At 44.2% G+C, this 24,267-nt stretch overlaps 2 protein-coding genes across 8 annotated transcripts in view; both read right to left on the reverse strand.

Annotated features, from left to right (window-relative positions):
- The window catches only part of LOC110529441 (kinase D-interacting substrate of 220 kDa B), a 52,159-nt gene extending 42,562 nt beyond the window's left edge, over positions 1-9,597 (reverse strand). For 4 of the 6 annotated variants that reach the window (XM_036984823.1, XM_036984825.1, XM_036984824.1 and 1 more), the window contains exons 1-9: positions 9,434-9,597; positions 4,320-4,484; positions 3,889-3,987; positions 3,605-3,703; positions 1,745-1,843; positions 1,475-1,576; positions 1,234-1,332; positions 318-515; positions 113-211 (exon numbers count right to left, since the gene is read on the reverse strand). In XM_036984823.1, the coding sequence (XP_036840718.1) occupies positions 113-211; positions 318-515; positions 1,234-1,332; positions 1,475-1,576; positions 1,745-1,843; positions 3,605-3,703; positions 3,889-3,987; positions 4,320-4,451 (927 nt within the window). In that variant the 5' untranslated portion in view covers positions 4,452-4,484; positions 9,434-9,597. Of the gene's footprint in view, positions 1-112; positions 212-317; positions 516-1,233; positions 1,333-1,474; positions 1,577-1,744; positions 1,844-3,604; positions 3,704-3,888; positions 3,988-4,319; positions 4,485-6,318; positions 6,458-9,433 lie in introns of those variants that run through there. The other 2 variants (XM_036984822.1, XM_036984826.1) reach the window with 2 other exon arrangements.
- A 3,352-nt stretch (positions 9,598-12,949) lies between these two features.
- LOC110529444 (membrane-bound O-acyltransferase domain-containing protein 2) overlaps positions 12,950-24,267 on the reverse strand; it is a 75,119-nt gene continuing 63,801 nt past the window's right edge. Inside the window, exons 6-14 of one of the 2 annotated variants that reach the window (XR_005052780.1) lie at positions 20,456-20,510; positions 18,467-18,653; positions 17,880-18,072; positions 16,883-16,986; positions 16,697-16,761; positions 15,754-15,886; positions 14,692-14,843; positions 14,028-14,263; positions 12,950-13,971 (exon numbers count right to left, since the gene is read on the reverse strand). Coding sequence is in view for 1 of the 2 variants with exons in the window: in XM_036984827.1 (XP_036840722.1) it covers positions 14,107-14,263; positions 14,692-14,843; positions 15,754-15,886; positions 16,697-16,761; positions 16,883-16,986; positions 17,880-18,072; positions 18,467-18,653; positions 20,456-20,510 (1,046 nt within the window). In the remaining variant the exon portion in view is untranslated. Of the gene's footprint in view, positions 14,264-14,691; positions 14,844-15,753; positions 15,887-16,696; positions 16,762-16,882; positions 16,987-17,879; positions 18,073-18,466; positions 18,654-20,455; positions 20,511-24,267 lie in introns of both variants that reach the window. The other variant, XM_036984827.1, reaches the window with a different exon arrangement.

The raw sequence follows: 24,267 nt of genomic DNA on the forward strand, positions 1-24,267 counted from the left end.
TTCAATTAAATGTGTGCACGCATAACTGTAAATCACTTTGAATAAAAGCATCTGCTAAATGGAATACATACACACATATATTATATGAGTAGTCAGGCGTCAGACTCCCTACCTGTCCTCTGATGTCTATGTCAGCATATTTGTGCAGCAGAGCCCTCACTATCTCCACATGTCCTCCTCTCACTGCTCCGATAAGCACCGTGTCTCCACTCTGTACAACACACACACACACACAGGTCAGCACACAGCTTACACAACATCCACATCTCAATACAGCACTTATAATCCACAATCTGTGTGTGCACTCCCTAGCCCACCCTGTCTGGTATGTTGACGTAGGTGCCAGCATCCAGCAGGTCCTGTACTATCTCAGTATAGCCCTCCTTGGCAGCGATCATCAGGGCTGTGTTGCCGTCCTTGTCTGTCATGTTGACGTTAGGGTTCCTCTTCAGAAGCTCCTTCACCACCTCAGGGAAACCTCCCTTCACTGCCACGATCAGAGCTGTCATCGAGTTCTACAAGGGGGAGGGAGAAGATTGGAGGAAGATGTAGAGAAACAGAAGTACAGAGCCTTTCTCTATGACTTTAGACAGGTAATATAGTGAGAGGTGTAGACTGCAGAACAACAATGTTCATTAACATGTCTGTTCATTAGAACGTCTGTTCATTAGAACGTCTGTTCATTAGAACGGTTGTTCATTAGAACGTTTGTTCATTAGAACGTCTGTTCATTAGAACGTCTGTTCATTAGAACGTCTGTTCATTAGAACGTCTGTTCATTAGAACGGTTGTTCATTAGAACGTTTGTTCATTAGAACGTCTGTTCATTAGAACGTCTGTTCATTAGAATATCTGTTCATTAGAATGTTTGTTCATTAGAATGTTTGTTCATTAGAATGTTTGTTCATTAGAATGTCTGTTCATTAGAATGTCTGTTCATTAGAATGTCTGTTCATTAGAATGTCTGTTCATTAGAATGTCTGTTCATTAGAATGTCTGTTCATTAGAATGTCTGTTCATTAGAATGTCTGTTCATTAGAATGTCTGTTCATTAGAATGTCTGTTCATTAGAATGTTTGTTCATTAGAATGTTTGTTCATTAGAATGTCTGTTCATTAGAATGCCTGTTCGTTAGAATGTCTGTTCATTAGAATGCCTGTTCATTAGAATATCTGTTCATTAGAATGTTTGTTCATTAACATGATATTGTATTTCTGTGGCGTAGAGACATACCGCCCCCTCCTGGTCGACATCGGCTCCATTCTCCAGCAGGTGCATCACACAGTCAAAATTGCCCTTCCTGGCTGCCCAGATCAGAGGGGTGGTACCATACTGAGAGAGAAAGACACACAGGGTTATCCATACTGGCACAGGTCCCTATTTCTGGCCAAACTGGGGCACCACTAACCCAGTGGGCCACCATAAACCCAAATGTTGGCATTGCCCAGCCATGCGTCCCAATCAGTTGTCTCACCTTGTCAGAGCAGTTGACCTTGGCTCCGTTCTCCAGCAAGACCTGGACGATCTCAGCATGACCTCTGCCTGCTGCCCAGATGATGGGGTACACACTGTATTGCTGATGAGGAAGACAGAGAGTCAGAGGCACTTAGTCAATGGCTGGATAGATGGGGATGTGACGTACTGCATCTCCTTAGCCATGAGGGTTTATGAATGACAAGTATAGGAACGCCATTAACCGTGTGAGTAATATGACATGAATAGTTATTTGATTGACTGCCATTACCTGCCCAGTAGTGTTGGGGTTGGCTCCGTTCTCAAGGAGAACCTCGGTTACCTCCACGCGGCCTTTATAGGCAGCCCACATGAGGGCCGTCCAGCCTCCCTACAGAACAACATCAATTACTGTACACAAACACATTCCTGCACATATTACACTACCTTCAAGTACATTGAATAGCTCTGTGTTTTTATTGAAAACACTAACTGAAGTGGACTGGAACAAGCATAGAAATCAAGTTCATACAATCACCAAAACATTATAGCTTATTACTGATTGTGGCCAGTTTAACTTATTGAGTGTCTCAGCATGTCCCTGTGCCCTATGTAAGCGCTGCTGAGATTGTACAGTATAATATGCAGTACCAGTCAAAAGTTGGAACACCTACTCATTCAAGGGTTTTTCTTGATTTTTACTATTTTCTACATTGTAGTACAATAGTGAATACATCAAAACTATGAAATAACACATGGAATCATGTAGTAACCAAAAAAGTGTTAAACAAATCAAAATATATTTTATACTTGATTTTCTTCAAAGTAGCCACCCTTTGCCTTGATGACAGCTTGCACTCTTGGCATTCTCTCTACCAGCTTCATGAGGTAATCACCTGGAATGCTTTTCCAACAGTCTTGAAGGAGTTCCCACATATGCTGAGCACTTGTTGGCTGCTTTTCCTTCACTCTGCAGTCCAACTCGTCCCAAACCATCTCAATTGGGTTGAGATCGGGTGATTGTGGAGGCCAGGTCATCTGATGCAGCACTCCATCACTCTCCTTATTGGTCAAATAGCCCTTACACAGCCTGGAGGTGTGTTGGATCATTGTCCTGTTGAAAAACAAATGATAGTCCCACTAAGCGCATACCAGATGGGATGGCTTATCGCTACGGAATGCTGTGGTAGCCATGCTGGAATTCTAAATAAATCACAGACAGTGTCACCAGGAAAGTACCCCCACACCTCTTCCTCCATGCTTCACGGTGGGAACCACACATGCAGAGATCATCCGTTCACCTACTCTGCGTCTTAAAAATCTCATCACACTCATAAGACCAAAGGACAGATTTCCACCGGTCTAATGTCCATTGCTCGTGTTTCTTGGCCCAAACAATGCTCTTCTTCTTCTTCTTGTTGGTGTCCTTTAGTAATGGTTTCTTTGCAGCAATTCGACCATGAAGGCCTGATTCACGCTGTCTGCTCTGAACAGTTGATGTTGAGATGTGTCTGCTACTTGAACTCTATGAAGCATTTATTTGGGCTGCAATCTGAGGTGCAGTTAAAACTAATGAACTTATCCTCTGCAGCAGAGGTAACTCTGGGACATCCTTTCGTGCAGCTGTCCTCGTGAGAGCCAGTTTCAACATGGCGCGTGATGGTTTTTGCGACTGCACTTGAAGAAACTTCCAAAGTTCTTGAAATTTCCGGATTGACTGACCTTCATGTTAAAGTAATGATGGACTGTCGTCTCTCTTTGTTATTTGAGCTGTTCTTGCCATAATATGGACTTGGTCTTTTACCAAATAGGGCTATCTTCTGTATACCCTACCATGTCACAACACAACTGATTGGCTCAAATGCACTAAGGAAAGAAATTCCACAAATTAACAAGGCACACCTGTTAATTTAAATGCATTCTATACCTTTGAAGAATCTCAAATATAAAATATATTTTGATATGTTTAACACTTTTGTTTACTACATGATTCCATGTGTTATTTCATAGTTTAGATGTCTTCACTATTATTCTAAATGTAGAAAATAGTAAAAATGAAGATAAACCCTGGAATGACTGGTACCGTAGCCAATTAAACAACCAAAACACTGCTATTACTTAGGGGTTGTGGCCAATCAAACAGGTATCTCACCATGTCTCGGTGCTCTATGTAAGCACTGCTTTCTAACAGCTCCTTCACCACCTCTACATGGCCTTCCTTAGCAGCACAGATCAGAGCAGACCAGCAGTCCTGAGGGAGAGAGAATAGCACATCACACCGGTCACCATGGAGACAACGGTGTCTACCGTTACCATGGAGACATCAGGCAGAGTTCACAATGATTGGCACGTTCATGATGATTGTTATAATGAAGTCAACGGCCTTGAAATGAACGGGAACAAAGACGGAGAGGGTTTATGATCCATCTATCATACCACATCATCCAGGTTAACATTGGCTCCTCTCCTGATGAGCTCCTGTACAATCTCAATACTGCCCTGCTCCGAAGCCAGCATCAGGGGTGTCTGACCATTCTGTTAGGGAGGGAGGAAAAAGGCATGCATTTTGAAAGACATACTAGAAACACAATGAACAATATTTCTTCGTACAATAATAGACCCAATCTTCCCATTTATCTTCAACAGACGCTTCTCTAAGCTATATTTCACCTTTATTAGACTGTGTCCCCCAAATGGCACCCTATTCCGTATATAGGGCACTACTTTTGAACAGGGCCCATTGGGCTCTGATCAATAGTAGCACACTATATAAGGGATAGGGTGCCATTTGGGACGCAACCTATATATAATAACTATAGATAGATTAGTATACCTGTAGGCCTATTAGATAGTATGAGGATACTCACGTCACTCCTGCCGTCCACCTCCTTGAACTTGTCCAGGTGGGCCTTGAGCGCTGCCAGGTTCTCCTCCTCCACGTAGCCGAAGAGGTTCTGGATGGCCAGAGTGGTCATCTTAATGGAGGTGGTGGTGTCCATGGCTGCAGCTACTTCCCCTCAACACCACAGCACCTGCATGGGGAGAGATCATGGAAATAGAACGCTTTACTAACACTTTACCTATGGCATGGGCACACACAAAATGGCTGCCAAACCACACATTATGGCATCACTGACTTGATTGGGGATTCCGTTCTACTCACCCTAGTTCTATGGGAGAGACACAGGACAGAAGGGATGTTAGGGTGGGATAACATTGGTGGGAAGGCATGGGATGCTAACAACATTGTAATAGACACTTTATATAGCTTTGCACCAATAACAGCAAAAAACATGCTTTTCCCTCACTAGTTATAGGCTAACTTTCATTTATAAAAGGCTAGGTTATGCTATATTTGGAGTTTGATTAAAAATCAGTATGAAACAGTGAATGTGTGAGAAAGAGCTAGAACAGAGGACATAGCCTAGTTATCTGACCCTGGCAACCAGCAAGTGGGTCGACTACTGTGTGGGTGTCGGTCGACTCACTCCAGTGCTATCTGGCTCCTGCAGCACAGGGGTGTGGGCCTAGCTATCTCCTGACATTTAAAGAGCATCAGACTCAGAGAATTAAGCCAGCGCCAGATTTCAATGTGCCACTCACTCACTGCTTTGGGGACAGGATTGTCACCTAGGCAGGCAGCCACAGCAGCGAGTTGAAAGAGATATTTGGTTTATTAGTGGCCTCCTGGCTGCTATCATCGTCTGACATATACAGTATTTATCTTCTCACTCAGAGAATAGCCTCTTCTTGGCAATGCTTTGTGTACACACAGTCTTCTTCCTATTTTACAGGCACACAAAATGGCAGCTAGTCTAATTTGGTTTTTTTTGTGCTTTGCTGTTATTGGCGCTAGGGTATATAAAGTGCTATTGCATTGTAATTACCCATTTGTTTATGGCATAGTTAAAATATATATTTTAGCCTAGGTCATACTATAAATTCATACGTAAACACCAATGGCATAAAAATATAACCAAAAATGTATTGCAAAGAATTAAGCAATAAGGCTTAATGTGGTATATGGCGTGGTATATGGCCAATATACCGCGGCTAAGGGCTGTTCTTAAATACGACGCAACACGGAGAGCCTGGATACAGCCCGTAGCCATGGTATATTGGCCATATACCACAAACCCCCAAGGTGCCTTATTGCTATTATAAACTGGTTACCAAAGTAATTAGAGCAGTAAAAATAAATGTTTTGTCATACCCGTTGTATATGGCTGTCAGCCAATCAGCATTCAGGGCTCTAACCACCCAGTTTATAATCACATATTTACACCTATTCACACAGGCTCTTTGAGACAGATTTATAGACTAGCTGGCTAAGTGATGTCTACCTGTAACCATTAACTCAAGTTTATTAATCATCATCCATAATGTGTTCCTCTAGAAAACTGGCCCGTTTTAGGACAGTAACTACATTCCTATCCAACACAATACAAGCACAGACAATATAAGCTTACAATTCAGTCAGCCAGCCAAGCCTATGACCTTAACATGGGTGTGGGCGTCGGTCAGTCAAGCCACAAAAACAAACCCCTTCTGTGTGACATGAAAAGAATGACTAGATTAAGTAGCCTGGTCCTGTCGGCAGGCTGACAGCCAGTTAAAAGCATTCCTTCCATCCCCACAGAGCAGAGTGCAGCACAAGCCCTCCAGCATTCCACGTCACGTCACTACCTATTGCAGCAACACAACAGCTGAAAGCAGCCACAAAGAAAAGAAAGTGGAGGCAAGGCAGCTAAACATCAAAACACATCGCCGTGTGCTGCACTGCTGCCAATGCCATTAACCTGTCGGCTGTCGCATACAGACAGGACATAGCGCAATAATTACATTGACACAACCGAGCAATCTTACCTATGGGAATAGTAGTGTTCTCTCTGTGGGTTGTTTTTGCCTGCTGTCTCTTCGCTCTGCAATTTATGCCTCCACATACACTGGTCCTGGCCAGCCTTATTGACTAGGCTATTCCCCCTGGCAGTGGCTGCTGATATTGAATTATGCATGAGGATGAGGTACCACCCAGCCTCTCTGGCACATGCTCAGAGGACAGGGAACAGTGGAGAAAAACAGGCTCAATATAGGCCAGCAGCACCACTGACCTAGAGACTAATATCAAAAATATTTGATAAAGCCCTTATTACATCAGCAGTTAGTATTGGTAACTTCATTAATATGATGTAGGCCTAGTATGAGGAGGGTTGGAACCTGACCTTCCCTTCTATCTGTGGTATGCAACAAATATAGGCCTAGATGGAACAGCTATAGTACAGTATCTGTGGTATGCAGTGAATATAAAAGGGATAAGTAGACTAGGCTATAGGTCAAAATATGGAACTACTGCACTGTCTCTGTTGTCTGTTCAGACAGGGCTATCTATTTATGTGTTGTGCTTCTCTGTACCAAAGCAAAAGTACTGAAAAATAAACATACAGAAATGACATCTGTGCAAGCTTGGTTGTTGCTGACTAAACTCAACTCCACGATTTACAAAGTTGTTGAGCGGCAACTAGAGTGGGCAGGGTTTTTAAATGTGGGATTTACATCAAAATGATGCATAGTTTATGCATACTCCGTGTGTGCAGTGACACCGCTTTTTGCTTTGATAAGATGCATTAGATTAGGCTACACCATCATCATCACCATTAGGATGTAGAAATAAATGACTTGTTCAACAAATAGGGGCTGCTACCAATCATTGCCTGCTACTAGCTACCTACAAGAGAAGGTTGTAATTGCGGCACGCAATTCAGGGCGTTCCTGTATGTGGGCATTCCTGAATCTGCCGGAACCCCTCATTATATACTACATGGTCAAAAGTATGAGGACACCTGCTCGTCGAACATCTCATCCCAAAATCACAGACATTAATATGGAGATGGTCCCTCTTTTGCTGCTATAACAGCATCCACTCGCCTGGGAAGGCTTCTAACTAGATGTTGGAACAGTGCTGCGGGGACTTGCTTCCATTCAGCCAAAAGAGCATTAGTGAGGTTGGGTACTGATGTTGGGCTATTAGCCCTGGCTTGCAGTTGGCGCTCCTATTCATCCCAAAAGGTGTTTAATAGGGTTGAGGTCAGGGCTCAATTATTTTATTTATTTAACTAGGAAATTCAGTTAAGAACAAATTCTTATTTTACAATGACGGCCTATCCCGGCCAAACCCTCACCTAACCTGGACAACACTGGGCCATTTGTGCACTGCTCAACGGGACTCCTGATTACGGCCAGTTGTGATACAGCCCGGGATCAAACCAGGGTATCTAGTGACGCCTCTAGGATTGAGATGCAGTGCCGTAGACCGCTGCGCCACTCGGGAGTAGGCCAGTCAAGTTCTTCCACACTGATCTCGACAAACCATTTCTGTATGGATCTTGCTTTGTGCACGGGTGCATTGTCATGCTGAAACAGGAAAGGGCCTTCCCCAAGCTGTTGCCACAAAGTTGGAAGCACAGAATTGTCTAGAATGTCATTGTATGCCAAGTTAAGATTTCCCTTCACTGGAACTAAGGGGTCTAGCCCGAACAGTGAAAAACAGCCCCAGACCATTATTTCTCCTCCACAAAACTTCTCAGTTGACACTATGCATTGGGGAAGGTAGCGTTCTCCTGGATCCACCAAAAACCCAGATTTGTCCGTCGGACTGCGAGATGGTGAAGCGTGATTCATCAAGTTTCCACTGCTCCCGAGTCCAATGGCGGGGAGCTTCACACCACACCAGCCAACGCTTGTGCAGGTGTACGGCTGCACGGCCATGGAAACCCATTTCCGGAAGCTCCAGATTAAAAGTTATTGTGGTGACGTTGCTTCCAGAGGCAGTTTGGAATTCGGTAGTAAGTTTTGCAACCGAGGGCAGCACTAGACGGTCCCGATCTGTGAGCTTGTGTAGCCTACCACTTCGAGGCTGAGCCGTTGTTGTTCCTAGACCTTTCCACTTCACAATAACAGCACTTACAGTTGACTGGGGCAGCTCTAGCTGGGCAGAAATTTGACGAACTGACTTTTGGAAAGTTGGTATCCTACGCCAGTGTCATGTTGAAAGTCACTGAGCTCTTCAGTAAGGCCATTCTACTGTCAATGTTTGTCTATGGAGATTGCATGGCTGTGTGCTCGATTTTATACACCTGCCAGCAATGTGTGTGGCTGAAATAGCCAAATATTTACTTTGTATATATAGTGTACTTCTTTCGGTTAAAAATTGTCAGTAAATTTTTAAGCTAGGACTGGAGGGAGGCATGGGCACTCCAGTACAGTAAGTGGCATTAATGCCTAATATCGTTGGATGCCAGCCGCCAATAAACCCCACAGAAGAAAGGGCAGGGGTGACAACGGTAGCTAGCTGTAGACAGTGTCCTTCGCCCCCGCCTGTCAGGCACGGTTTTCCTGCAGTTCTGTTAACGACGGAGTTCATGCAGCAACCAATGGGATGCTCGAGGGTAGGCGTTCCTGCAGATGAAGGAATGCCCACATACAGGAACGCCCAGAATTGTGGGCTGCACTTGCACACTATCGAACTACAACGTAACAAGCGGACAACCTTGGTACCGTTACAGTAGCTAGCAAGTGAATAATAAGATAGCTAGCTCATTTCAATTATCAACAACATTTAGATCTAGCTAGCAGCTATTTATTTGGCTTGCCATATCGAATGTTAACTAAACCATCGACTGTCAGCTAGCTTAACGTTAGATCGCACGACATATCACATCTTCTGAAATAAAAATAAGAATATTTCCGTGCCTGACTGCGACCATTATTGATTGCAGTATTTTGAATAAAATGGCAATGATCATAATTAAACATCTGTTTAAAAGCGAATATGACATTTGCTAGACGACTGCAGTTTTTAACGTTAGCAAGCAGTCAGACAATAACATTCAGATGTGCTTGAGCTGTCAATCAAACGCCATCTATCAAAGGAGGGCACATTTCGATGCTTATACGTGAGAAACGGCAATTCACAGTGACATACCTTTTAATAAAACGAATATAAATGTTCCACACTTCGGTGTTGTCTTCTCAATCCTCGCCTTATATGCGTGTAGTGCTCACAGGCTAGTCCCCATCCTCGACAACAGCCATTTTAGTGGACAAGAAAAACACAGCACTTACTAGGGTGACTTCCTCCCCGCTGTCCGTCAAATCATCTTCTCCCCGCCTACAAACTGTGACGTGTGGCGCTTTGAGATGCTGGGTTTACTAGTCTACTAAATTACTGTAGAAGTTGAATTTGCCATTGCCGAAAACTGCAACGTTAGTAATTATATTTTATTAACGGACTAGAAAATATTGTGAATGTTATGTCAAAGCCTTCTTGGTGTGTTGTGGATTTATTGCTCTATATAGCCTACCACATTTCAGGTTATTGCTCTTATTTATAATTTCCCCTTGTTTGTTTCACATTCATTCTCAATATTTTAATTTGCAGAAGGAGCTGCTGTTATGTTGAGGAAAATAATGTTTCAAAACCCTTTTGCCAGGCTGACTAATAATTATTGTATGGTAGGTCAAAGTCCAACATTTTATGAGGAGAGTAAAGGGCAGGTGCTGAGCTGTTATAGCCTGGGTAGTGTATAGGCCCATTCCACCACCAGAAATATTCAATGCCATCTAATAATATGCACTGCTTATGACACAGGTGCCTGTGCAAAGCTATAGGCCTACTCCCTTGGGGTATGAAGCCAAGGTAACACATTCCCAAGCTCTGACTCACAGTTTATGTGAGTATTCTACAGTGGCCTATGTGAGGAAGGACAAGCCGACTCCACGTCCTTCAAACAGTGCTGTCGGGGCTTAAACAAATAGGGTTTCCGAACAAACAATGACTTGTAAATTAAGCCATGTAGGTTGTATGAGTCAGTTATGTTTGTCATGTGCTTCTCAGCATGCTGGTTTCTCCTGTGTAATCTAGTCCACTGGCCGTCTCTCTCCCTCACTGTCAAACCGACAGCATATGGTAGCAGTGGAGCCTAGGGACAAACAATGTAATAGGAACAATTAAACCACAGTTATTCACCTTTTACATATCACACTTACCATGTCAAGTTCCAAAAAGATCCATCTTTTAATCACATAATATACAAAAACAAACCATCCACATGAACAATTAGCAGGGTTGGCTGCTCGGGACTATGATGAGCATTCCATTCTTTGCTCCAGAGCCTCAAGCAAAGGTTTCTTACAATGATCATATTTACCTAAACTTACAATCAACTCAAGAAAGTAGGTTTAGTTTTCACTTCCCCTCGTAATGAAAATAGAATCAGAACTGTCTGAAGAAGCAGTGTCTACAAATACTGGAATTTTGTTCCTTTCACCTCCAGCTCAACATGATCCTATGTTAATTGTCCTACCTTTCCACCACCTTTTCACCTTTGTCGAACATACCACGAGTCCATTAGAATCACATAAATAACAAGTACATGAAATGACACAATGTACCTCTACACATGGAAATACTAGACCATCTCCCGTCTCACACTGCTCACACACAATTCATGAATAAGGGGGTAGTAGCTACTCTCACAGCATGGAATTACCTGTGAAATGATTTAAATCATCATTGATACGTTCCCTAATAATCCCTCAGTGGTTACTTTCTCTATCCAACCATTCATTTCAGATTTGGATTGTGTCAAACCGTTATATAATAACAACACACAATGACATTCAACAGAAGAAAACAGAAGTGACATTGAAGTGAGCCAATAACATCACCCAGTGAAAGCAAACAGTCTGGAGTAAGTCCTTGGGTGTTGCCCAAATGGCACCCTATTCCCTGTACAGTGCACTACTTTGACCAAGGACCATAGGGCTTTGGTCAAAAGAAGTGTACTACTTACTGTATGTAGGGAAAGGGGTGTAATTTGGGAAATTTTCCCTGTTGAGACCATGAATCATCATACTGTAGGGTGTCCAATCAAAAATGCATATTTTGACCAATGGGTAAAATACACTGAACAAAAATATAAATGCATCATGTAAAGTGTTGGTCCCATGTTTCATGAGCTGAAATAAAAGTTCCATACACACAAAAAGCTTATTTCTCTAAAATTTTGGGCACACATTTCTTTGCATCCCTGTTAGTCAGCATTTCTCCTTTGCCAAGATAATCCATTTACCTGACAGGTGTGTCATATCAGAAGCTGATTAAAAAGCATGATCTTTACAAAGGAGCACTTTGTGCTGGGGACAATAAAAGGCCACTGTAAAATGTGCAGTTTTGTCACACAACACAATGCTACAGACGTCTCAAGTTTTGAGGGAGTGTGCAATTGGCATGCTGACTGCAGGAATGTCCACCAGAGCTGTTCCCGGAGAATTACATTAAATGTTCATTTGTCTCCCGTAAGTCGCCTCCAAAACTGTTTCAAAGAATTTGGCAGTATGTCCAACCGGCCTTACCACCGCAAACCACACGTAACCACGGGTCAGGAGTATTTTTGTCTGTAATAAAGCGCTTATGTGGGTAAAAACTCATTCCGATTGGCTGGATTTGTCTCCCCATTGGGTGGGCCTGGCTCCCAATTGGGTAGGCCTATGCCCTCGCCAAGTCATCTGAAATCCATAGATTTGGGCATTGATTTCATTGATTTCAATAGACTGATTTCCTTATATGAACAGTAACTCAGTAAAATCTTTGAAATTGATGCATATTGCATTCATATTTTTCTTCAGTATAATATTAATTGTGTAAATACTCCTCTAAGAAAACCAATGGTCCAAACCTCATGCCTCGATCATAATCCATTCAAAAGTTATTGTAGGATGGCCAAAATTAGGGTGACTAAGTCAATGGAGGCCGGGGGGGATGGCCAGAATTAGGGTGACTAAGTCAATGGAGGCCGGGGGGGGGTCAAAAATCTGAAAAAATGCATTCCGTCAGCTAGGCTGGATGTTGTGCGAGAATTAAGGCAAACTGACAGGCTTTCTTCTTGAATCCGGAGGACATGAAACAATATAGAGGTAAGATAGATATAGATGTTGAGACATGACATGTAGTATTTTCTTATTTTAGTATACGCTTTTCATATTAATGCAAAAATCCTGTCCTTTATCGAAGATTTCTTCCAAAAGCAAGCATATCTCTGAAATGTCAACGGAGCACTGAGCGTATACCAAGCTTTTTCTTTTCAAAGCATTTTACATTTAATTCAGCTTGTGTCATGCTAATTTTGCTTTTTGTGACACGCGGAAACAACTTTGAAGACGAGGACCACAAAAAGTAAAATCCTCAAAAGCGATGAGAAATCAGCACCACTATGTCAACAGAGTTAGGTGCTTATTATCGTATTAGGTAACAAAATCTGACTTTTGGGCTATAATGTTAATGATATGAAAGCAAAAGTCCCCACGATTCAGAACATGAATAATCATATTTGTATTGGTAAAATGTATTTAATAACATAAGGAAGTGAAATTTCATCACCAAAGAGTTTTTTTTTTTCACCCACCTCTGGGCAGAGTGGTTGGACACCCTACATATTTTCACCCACCTCTGGGCAGAGTGGTTGGACACCCTACATATTTTCACCCACTTCTGGGCAGAGTGGTTGGACACCCTACATATTTTCACCCACCTCTGGGCAGAGTGGTTGGACACCCTACATATTTTCACCCACCTCTGGGCAGAGTGGTTGGACACCCTACATATTTTCACCCACTTCTGGGCAGAGTGGTTGGACACCCTACATATTTTCACCCACCTCTGGGCAGAGTGGTTGGACACCCTACATATTTTCACCCACTTCTGGGCAGAGTGGTTGGACACCCTACATATTTTCACCCACCTCTGGGCAGAGTGGTTGGACACCCTACATATTTTCACCCACCTCTGGGCAGAGTGGTTGGACACCCTACATATTTTCACCCACTTCTGGGCAGAGTGGTTGGACACCCTACATATTTTCACCCACTTCTGGGCAGAGTGGTTGGACACCCTACATATTTTGTGAAAAGACCAAGGACACTATCTTGTTTTCCTTCTCTTTTAGTTCTTGTGTCCTAATTTCCTGTATCTTTGCTTTTTACCTGGACAATAACACCATTAACTTAAACCACTCCACTCTCTCTCACCTGATCCTAAAACCTGTTCACCTTGAGTAAGAAACCCCGCACACACAAGAATACCCAATTTGAGGAGTATACACAAAAGCTAAAAAAAAAACTGGGTGGAAAAAGAGACAAAGGTTATAAGGCAAGTTTGCATACTCCCATAATACAGTAACAGTACAACACTGGCATTTCATCATCGATTCGGGACCCATCCATCCCGCTGAGCCACAGCCAATAGTCCTCATAATAAAGTAGGGGCTGCGTTCCAAATCAAATTTTATTGGCACCCTATTCACTTTCTAGTGCACTACTTTTGACCAGGACCCATAGGGCTCTGGTCAAAAGTAGTGCACTAAATAGGTAAATCCCAAAGCTTTCAGTCCATCCATCCCTTCTCACGTGAACAAATGAGAATCGTCGTCCGACTCCAAAACACAGCTTGGACAGTCTCTCTCTCTAATAATGTGTTGGACAGTCTCTCTCTCTAATAATGTGTTGGACAGTCTCTCTCTAATAATGTGTTGGACAGTCCCTGCAGTCCTTGGTGCTAGTCTCTGTGTGTGTGCACCTTTGCTGGTCTCTGAATCTGCTTCATGTGGCTTTGGTCTTCTGGTTGCAGTGGCCATCTGTGGAGGTGGAGTCCTGGTGGGAGAAGACGGGAGCCTCCTTCAGGCGCAGGTGTCGGGGCTTGACTGGCAGTGCTACCGCCAGGAGAACACAGCCGATGTGGACACTGAAGTACCAGGACCTGGGGACAGAGGCGAGAGACGATGATTTAGGGATCAATATCAGAATCTGAAAACCTTATTGCCAAGCAACAAGTGTTGCTAGGAATTTCTCTTGGTGTTGTACACATTTTTCAGCAACAACCAGGCACACAAGTTCATTCAACTTCTCAGAAAAATAACAAAAAGTCACTGTATAAGTAGAATCATAGGTTCAGACAAAAACACAATTCTTCTTGCACTTCCATCCAAGGTAACAAACTATGAATGCTTTTTTTTTTTTACTTGAGTGAGGTAAAGTATTGTTCTCTGTATATGTCCCAAATGGCATGATATTCCCTATATAGTGCACTACTTTTGACCAGAGACATATGGGCCATGGTCAAAAGTAGTGCACCATAAAGGAAATGGGATGCCATTTGGGATGCAGACATAGTTTCTGGCCACTCACCTGTAGAACTTCATAGAGGGCCCGACAGACAGCAGCACAAAAGGCACCACAGTGTAACAAATGGCAATCTGGGTGCCAGCCCACGTGATCCCATCATACAGTAGCTTGTGTGAAGGCGAGCCCAGGAAGTACGGCCTCACGTTGTGTCTCATCTGGAGAAAAAAAAGAACCAAAGCAATGAATTCAGAGTAAAAAAAGAAGTGAAAAAATGAACATCTAAGTTTACAACAAACAGCCTTGTAAATCTAAAATATGTTGCACTGCCCTTAACTCTCTCCCAAATGGTGTCCCAAATGGCACCCTATTCCCTATATAGTGCATGGGCCCTGGTCAAAAGTAATGCACTAGGGAATAGCGTGCCATTTGGGACGCATATTAAGAGTCAAGTAATGCATTTCCAATGGAACTTTCTCTCCCAGCAGCTCATCCACCAGCAGTCGTCTGCCTCAGTGAGTCCCAAAGTGTCTCAGGTGACGCTCCATTAGCCGGAGTCCTGCCCGGTCTCCTCTCCATCCGTCTGTCTGGCTGGCCTGTTATCTGTGCAGTCCAGCTGGACTCAGGTTGCATCCCAAATTGAACCCTATTCAGTATATAGTGCACTACTGTTGACCAGAACCCATAGGGTACCCATAGGGCTCTAGTCAAAAGTTGTGCACTATATAGGGAATAGGGTGCCATTTGGGACTCAGCCTCTAATAAATATGCTTTATTCAGGCCAGACCTTCAGAGGACAGTGAGTCTCTATGGCAGCCTAACTATGACTGATTCTCTTAACACTAATGATGCAGAAATAAAGTACATCAGGATGAACATGACCCGAACACTTTGTTTCATCTGTGATGGGAACATCAGGATATCTGTTGTTATGGCAATAGCAGAAATCGTTGATATTCAGAAAATATGTTATTGATTTTTAGTGGGTACGGTGCATGACATTTTATCTACGCCTATGAAAAGTTTAGGGCTTAGTGCATCTAGACAGAGATGGAAAATTGTGGGGAGAGGTCTGTGTCAGTGTGTTTTAGGAGATCTCACTCTCTCTCAGAGAGATACAGTACTCACGGCACGTGCAGCCAGTGTGACCACGATGCCAGTGAGGAAGGTGAGGTAGTATCCAGGGTAGGCTCCGTGCCACATGGCTGACAGAATGAAGGTAGCCGCTGTGGGGTTGTAGGGACAGCGCTCGTAACACACCCTGCGCACACACACAACCAGCCAGTCAAACACAACAGCACAGCAAGACCTCCTAATAACCTCTCACTGATAAATCCACTCCAATTTCCTTGTGTGCAGACTACAGAGAGCACAAAACATTAAGAACACCTGCTCATTCCATGACATAGACTGATCAGGTGAATCCAGGTGGAAGCTACAATCCCTTATTGATGTCTCTTGTTAAATCCACTTCAATCAGTGTAGATGAAGGGGAGGAGACAGGTTAGAGAAGGATTTTTAAGCCTTTAGACAATTGAGACATGGATTGTGTATGTGTGTCATTGAGGGTCAATGGCAAAACAAAAGATTGAAGTGCCTTTGAATGGGGTACAGTTTCCTGTGTGTATCAAAATGGTCCACCACTCAAAGGACATCCAGCCAGCTTGACACAACTGTGGGAAGCATTGGAGTCAACATGGGCCAACATCCCTTGGAATGCTGTCAACACTTTGTAGAGTCCTTGGCCTGATGAATTGAGGCTGTTCTGAGGGCAATAGGGGGTGCAGCTTAATATTAGGAAGGTGTTCCTAATGTTTGGTATACTCAGTAAGAGAAAGCAGACTGTTAGTGCTACCTGACTCCACTAGGTGGCAGACTTTTACAGACAGATAAGACCTCGATAGGATAGGCGTATCCACAAATGATTTAGAGCCTGAAACCTATACTGTAATTACAATGCATTTAAATAGTATGTACAATGTGTCAGAAAGCTAATGTTAATAATTACAGAAAGAATTATGACCAAGTCTCTTTGTCTTTACCAATTACAGACTAAGCCTGGTTTCTGTACCTTTTGAGCCAATGTGCCGTCTGTATATTCCAATTGTCAAGGAACATCTTGAAGCTGGTGGCAAACTGGAACCAAGGAGAGGAGGACAACATCAGTATACATACATTAACTGTAGATTGTTATAGATAGAGTTGTGGAAAACATACTGAGACATGAGTGAAGACTACTAATGTTTCAACATTTCACCTCAATATCCATTATCCTCAGATTGGAGATGAGATCCCAACGTGGTGAGCCGTCACTGTTGTATCCATTGAATCCAAATCCTGCTGCATTGTTGATGGCATCAGCTGTTCAGAATTCAAACACATGCTTTCAGAAACACCATCTCCAGGCAGGCATTCAGTCAAAGGCGAATTGTCAACAAGCGCATCGCACGTGACTTTTACAGGTAATTTACATTTGAGCAGACATTTGCACGGTTTATCATGAACGTGCTTTCCGCAAACTGCAGGGAAATTGCCTTTATATGGCGTATTCTCAGTATTATCGTGCACAGCTCTGACGCCTCTGAGTCCCGGTCTGTTTCATGTCCCAACACTGTACCTCCACAAGGTCCACCATTCCTTAGTGATGATAATATCATTAATTACATTATCATTCTAATAACAGCATATTATCACAGTGAAGGACAATACAGGAGCTATACAGGCCGTGCAGCCGTGCTCTCTCTCTGTGTGTGTGTGTGTGTGTGTGTAGAGAAGGTTTAATTGAGTCCCACCTCTACCTGCTTGTTATCACCATACTCTCTACGACGCACACCTTGCTGCAAACAATCACACACACACACAATCACACACAAATCACACACACTTTGCTGCAAACAATCACACACAAACACAGTCGGACTGATCTCACCCCCTTACAAAGCTCATCTGTTCTCAGTCTGTAAGGGGTTACTTGTCAACATGGAATAACGGACATTATTGCGGCTAAGAATTGGTTTCAGGGTCAATCAATGAGTACAGGCCTAAAGAGATTTACTATTGAAAACTGACAACGGCTACATCCATATTCTCCTCCCTTCTCCCTTTATACTCGGTCATGGATCTGAAAGAGTTGGATGGTTTAAGCTTTGGCGGAAGGGAGTTTCAACCATTGTTAATGACGATGACTGTGTAAGTGCACCCTTCAAAAAAACAGGGGTTGAGAATCAGCCAACGGGAACAGAGAGGAGACCCACCCAGCGTCCAGACGAAGTAGTACTTGGGCCTGGTGGTCAGCATGGACAGGTAGAGGTAGACCACCTGGGCGTAGAAGGGCGTGGTGGCGATGAAGTCGTCGTCGATGTTCCGTTCCACAGGGAACACTTTACAGACCGAGAGGAAAACCATGAGGGAGAAGAAACAGGTGGCCAGTTTACGGACCACTTCAATCTGAAGAAGAGGAAGGGGGGGACATCAGCCAATAAAAACACTCTGTCCCACATAGAACCCTATTCCCTATATAGTTCACTACCTTTGACCAGGGCCCATGGTCAAAAATAGTGCACTATAAAGGGAACAGGGTGCCACTTAGGAAGCAGCCTCAGCAAAGAGTCACATCTGCTTTGCATAATTGAGAGCTTCACGAGGAAGTCAAAAGACAGCCATGTTGCTGTTCATTCAGTGAACAATGAATAGTGTCTAGGGAATACTGTGCATTTACTACACAGAAATGCTTTACTGTCTTAGAAAGTTCCAGACAATCATTGAGAGTAACGTGGCATGAAAATGCTGCCGAGTTGGTAACTTTCCAAAAATCATAGTGGCATTTGATACCAGTGCTTACGTTTGGGGAGGGGTCAGTCTGTTTGTGTCTGCCGTTGGTCTTCCCATTGGTCTGGTGGTCTTTACTGCGACGGCAGGGCGTGCCCTCGATGAAGGCGATGTAATCGTTGTAGGAGGAGGTGGGGCCAGCCAGTATTCCCATAAAGTTACAGTTATAGCTGAAGTACTCCAGCAGACTGGGCATCCTCCTGCAGGGGAGGTGGAGGAGACACACAGACCATCACAACACAGTGACAGTAAGGGCTGTGGCACACAGACCATCACAACAGTTACAGTAAGGGCTGTGACACACAGACCATCACAACACAGTGACAGTAAGGGCTGTGACACACAGACCATCACAACACAGTGACAGTAAGGGCTGTGGCACACAGACCATCACAACACAGTGACAGTAAGGGCTGTGACACACAGACCATCACAACACAGTTCAATCAAATTTCAATCAAATTTATTTTATATAGCCCTTCGTACATCAGCTGATATCTCAAAGTGCTGTACAGAAACCCAGCCTAAAACCCCAAACAGCAAGCAATGCAGGTGAAGAAGCACGGTGGCTAGGAAAAACACAGTTACAGTAAGGGCTGTGACACACAGACCCACACAACACAGTGACAGTAAGGGCTGTAACACACAGACCATCACAACACAGTTACAGTAAGGGCTGTAACACACAGACCATCACAACACAGTGACAGTAAGGGCTGTGACACACAGACCATCACAACACAGTGACAGTAAGGGCTGTGACACACAGACCATCACAACACAGTGACAGTAAGGGCTGTGACACACAGACCATCACAACACAGTTACAGTAAGGGCTGTGACACACAGACCATCACAACACAGTGACAGTAAGGGCTGTGACACACAGACCATCACAACACAGTGACAGTAAGGGCTGTGACACACAGACCATCACAACACAGTGACAGTAAGGGCTGTGACACACAGACCATCACAACACAGTGACAGTAAGGGCTGTAACACACAGACCATCACAACACAGTGACAGTAAGGGCTGTGACACACAGACCATCACAACACAGTGACAGTAAGGGCTGTGACACACAGACCATCACAACACAGTGACAGTAAGGGCTGTGACACACAGACCATCACAACACAGTGACAGTAAGGGCTGTAACACACAGACCATCACAACACAGTGACAGTAAGGGCTGTGACACACAGACCATCACAACAGTTACAGTAAGGGCTGTGACACACAGACCATCACAACCCAGTGACAGTAAGGGCTGTGACATACAGACCATCACAACACAGTGACAGTGAGGGATGTAACACACAGACTATCACAACACAGTGACAGTAAGGGCTGTAACACACAGACCATCACAACACAGTGATAGTAAGGGCTGTAACACACAGACCATCACAACACAGTAAGGGCTGTAACACACAGACCATCACAACACAGTGACAGTAAGGGCTGTGACACAAAGAAACGGTCTCTCACAGACAATCACAACAGTCACGACAGTAATTACAGTGACAGTACAGACTGTGATACATGCATAGTTAGAATCCCCAAAGCATATCTCCCCTCTCTCCAGAGAAATAACAATACACTGAACAAAAGTATAAATGTAACATGTAAAGTTTTGGTCCCATGTTTCATGAGCTGATATAAAAGATTCAATTTTTTTTCCCATACAAACAAAAAGCATATTTCTCCCAAATGTTGTGCACACCATGGCTATGGGGCTAGTCGGCATCTGGTGTGACCACTATTTGCCTATTGCGGCGCGACATATCTCCTTCGTATAGCGTTGATCAGGTTGTTGATTGTGGCCTGTGGAATGCTGTCCCAACCCTAACAAACCATTCAGTGACCACTCGTGCCCTGTGGAAGGGGGTATTGTCATCCCCCAGACTAGAGAGCCAATTATACCGTCCTCACAGGCTCATACAGGAAGCGGCAATTTTCTACTCAAAATAACTAAAACATACCTGTAAAACATACCTTATAGCCAGGACCTTCTGATTTGGGGTCAGCTGTTCCTCTTTCCGGCACATTCCTGTTGGGGGAGGGAGGTAAAGAAGAACACATATGTAAATGCTTGCTTTTGATCAGGGGGGTTTGGTTTCAAAGTTCATTCAAAGATACTGACTTTGCAATGGAATGGAATGAAAACAACGTGTCATAACAGTCTACAGTACATGGTTTACAAGGGTGAGGCCACCATTCCCTGCCTCTGTCCCAGAGAGAGGCAGTGGTCTGAGAACTCAGTCGTGTCTTGTCCTCTCCTGTGACTGTCCTGTGTGGGTAATGATATCCATTACATCCCTGTGGTCTCTCTTTCTCACTCTCTGCAGGTCCCGGCTGATCTATGGGCTAATTAAAGGACGATAAATTGACTTCCAGGAAGTGCGCGTCCCTGTTGTCTCACCAACCCCGCCTCCACGCCGCAGCGCTTTGTCTTGTCCCGCACACCGGGGACGAGGCGAACGGAGTGAAACAGGCTGAATAATTCTGTGTTGTTTATGGCGGCCATTATGCTGATAACAAGATTAGCACAGCTAATCAGCTCACATTACAGCCTAATGCCTGCTGGGGACTGGAGGAGAGGAGAGGTGCCAACACCAATACTGGGCGGCACCGACTCCTCAAATCTGGCTCCATTAACAGGCTCAATAACGAACAACACAGTAGGGCATAACTCAGCCTCCCTAAACAATGAGAACGGGGTCAGGGTGTTAATGACTGTTTGGTTTTGTTTGACACAAGGACAGACTACAAGACCACATGAGTGACTGCTAAAGAAGGTCAGAAAGAACACATTCCAGAATGCTTTTACACATTCACTCTCCTCTTCTGATCCTAAACAAACGAGGACAATTCCATTCCCAAACACGAGGTCATTTCATCCACCTTTAGTTTGGATCTCAAACAGACCTTTCTGTGTTGTTAGATCGAACAGGTACCAAGGGAAGACTCAAACACAGGCCAAGGGAACACAGTAAAACACTGGCCAATCAGGATGTCCCATACAGGGAACACAGTAAAACACAGGCCAACCACAATGTCCCATACAGGGAACACAGTAAAACACAGGCCAACCACAATGTCCCATACAGGGAACACAGTAAAACACTGGCCAATCAGGATGTCCCATAACACTTGCTAGTTGGCAAGACAGCACAAACAGATCTGGGATCAGGCTAGATGTCCCTAGCAACTGTCACAGGCCTTCACCTAGGTGAATGCAGCCTGGGAGCAGTGTGTGTGTGTCACACACACACACACACACCAAAGGACCCTGTCTTTCAAAGATAATTTGTAAAAATCCAAATAACTCCACAGATCTTCATTGTAAAGCGTTTAAACACCGTTTCCCATACTTGTTCACTGAACCATAAACAATTAATGAACATGCACCTGTGGAACGGTCGTTAAGACACTAACAGCTTACAGACGGTAGGCAATTAAGGTCACAGTTATGAAAACTTAGGACACTAAAGAGTCCTTTCTGCTGACTACAGAAAACCCCCTTAAGAAAGATGCCCAGGGTCCATGCTCATCTGTGTGAACGTGCCTTAGGCATGCTGCAAGGAGGCATGAGGACTGCAGATGTGGCCAGGGCAATAAATGGCAATGTCCGTACTGTGAGACGCCTAAGACAGTGCTACAGGGAGACAGGATGGACAGCTGATCGTCCTCGCAGTGGCAGACCACGTGTAACAACACCTGCACAGGATCGGTACATTCGAACATCACACCTGCGGGACAGGTACAGGATGGCAACAACTGCCCGAGTTACACCAGGAACACACAATCCCTCCATCAGTGCTCAGACTGTCCGCAGTAGGCTGAGAGAGGCTGGACTGAGGGCTTGTAGGCCTTTTGTAAGGCAGGTCCTCACCAGACATCACCAGCAACAACGTCGCCTATGGGCACAAACCCACCGTCGCTGGACCAGACAGGACTGGCAAAAAGTGCTCTTCACTGACAAGTCGCGTTTTTGTCTCACCAGGGGTGATGGTCGGATTTGCGTTTATCGTTGAAAAAATTAGCGTTACACCAAGGCTTGTACCTTGGAGCGGGATCGATTTGGAGGTGGAGGGTCCATCATGGTCTGGGGCGGTGTGTCACAGCATCAATGGACTGAGCTTGTTGTCATTGCAGGCAATCTCAATGCTGTGCGTTACAGGGAAGACATCCTCCTCCCTCATGTGGTACCCTTCCTGCAGGCCCATCCTGACATGACCCTCTAGCATGATAATGCCACCAGCCATACTGCTCGTTCTGTGCGTGATTTCTTGCAAGACAGGAATGTCAGTGTTCTGCAATGGCCAGCGAAGAGCCCGGATCTCAATCCCATTGAGCACGTCTGGGACCTGTTGGATCGGCGGGTGAGGCCTAGGGCCATTCCCCCCAGAAATGTCTGGGAACTTACAGGTGCCTTGGTGGAAGAGTGGGGTAACATCTCACAGCAATAACTGGCAAATCTGGTGCAGTCCATGAGGAGGAAATGCACTGCAGTACTTAATGCAGCTGGTGGCCACACCAGATACTGACTGTTACTTTTTATTTAGAGCCCCCCTTTGTTCAGGGACACATTATTCCATTTCTGTTAGTCACATGTCTGTGGAACTTGTTCAGTTTATGTCTCAGTTGTTGAATCTTATGTTGATACAAATATTTACACATGTTAAGTTTGCTGAAAATAAATGCAGTTGACAGTGAGAGGACGTTTATTTTTTTGCTGAGTTTACATACATACTGTACATGGATACAGGTAACTGCCAAAATAATGCAAACACTTGAGTAAATTAGGGATTCAAAGTACATTAAAAGCAGGTGCTTCCACATAGATGTTGTTCCTGAGATAATTAAGCAATTCACTTCCCAGCTTAGTGTCATGTATAAAAATGCTGAGCAGGCCATTCTTTTGGCTATTATTTTTTCTACCATGGCTCTGCTCCAATAGGATGACAATATCTCCATCCACAGGGAACGAGTGATCACTGAATGGTTTAATGAGCATGAAAACAATGTAAACCATGTGCCATGGTCGTCTCAGTCACCATATCACCCTCAACCCAGTTGAACACTTCTGGAAGACTGGAGCAGTGCCTGAGACGGCGTTTTCCACCACCATCAACAAAACACTCAATGATGGAATTTGTCATGGAAGAATGGTGTCGCATCCCTCCGATAGAGTTCCAGACACTTGTAGAATCTATGCCATTGATGCTGTTCTGGCTCATGGTGGCCCAACGCCCTATTAAGACAATTTATGTTGGTGTTTCTTTCATTTTGGCAGTTACTTGTAGATAGGAGAATGTAGCGCGGGGTTCAAGAATAATAGGTGTAATGCAATGTAACGTAGGAGGAGGATGGGGAAAAAGGCGGGAGGGAGAGAGAGGCACCACAGGGGATCCAACAGGATCAAGGAATGCAGCTTGGAGCATCACGTCAGACCAGTGGTTCCCAACTCCAGTCCTCCAGTTTTCCCCACACCGGATGCAACTTGTCAACAAATCATCAAGCCCTCAATGAGTTGAATCAGCTGTGTTTGTCCGAGGCTACAAGGAAAAGGTTGTTGGGGTCTACTGGAGGACTCGAGGTGGGAAACACTGTTCCAGAGCAAGTCACCGTGTGACAATACAACCTTGTGATCCAACTCCTCCACATCTCTATGGAAAAATAGAGATGGTATGTGAGATACTCCAGCCATGTGGGCATTGTGATGTGAGGAATATCCCATGTTACTAAAGTTTCCTTCCTTTTCATCCATCTGACTTCAGAGGAAGACATGTGACTAATCCAAA

Source organism: Oncorhynchus mykiss, chromosome 8 (assembly GCF_013265735.2).
Source record: "Oncorhynchus mykiss isolate Arlee chromosome 8, USDA_OmykA_1.1, whole genome shotgun sequence".
Lineage (NCBI taxonomy): Eukaryota > Metazoa > Chordata > Actinopteri > Salmoniformes > Salmonidae > Oncorhynchus > Oncorhynchus mykiss.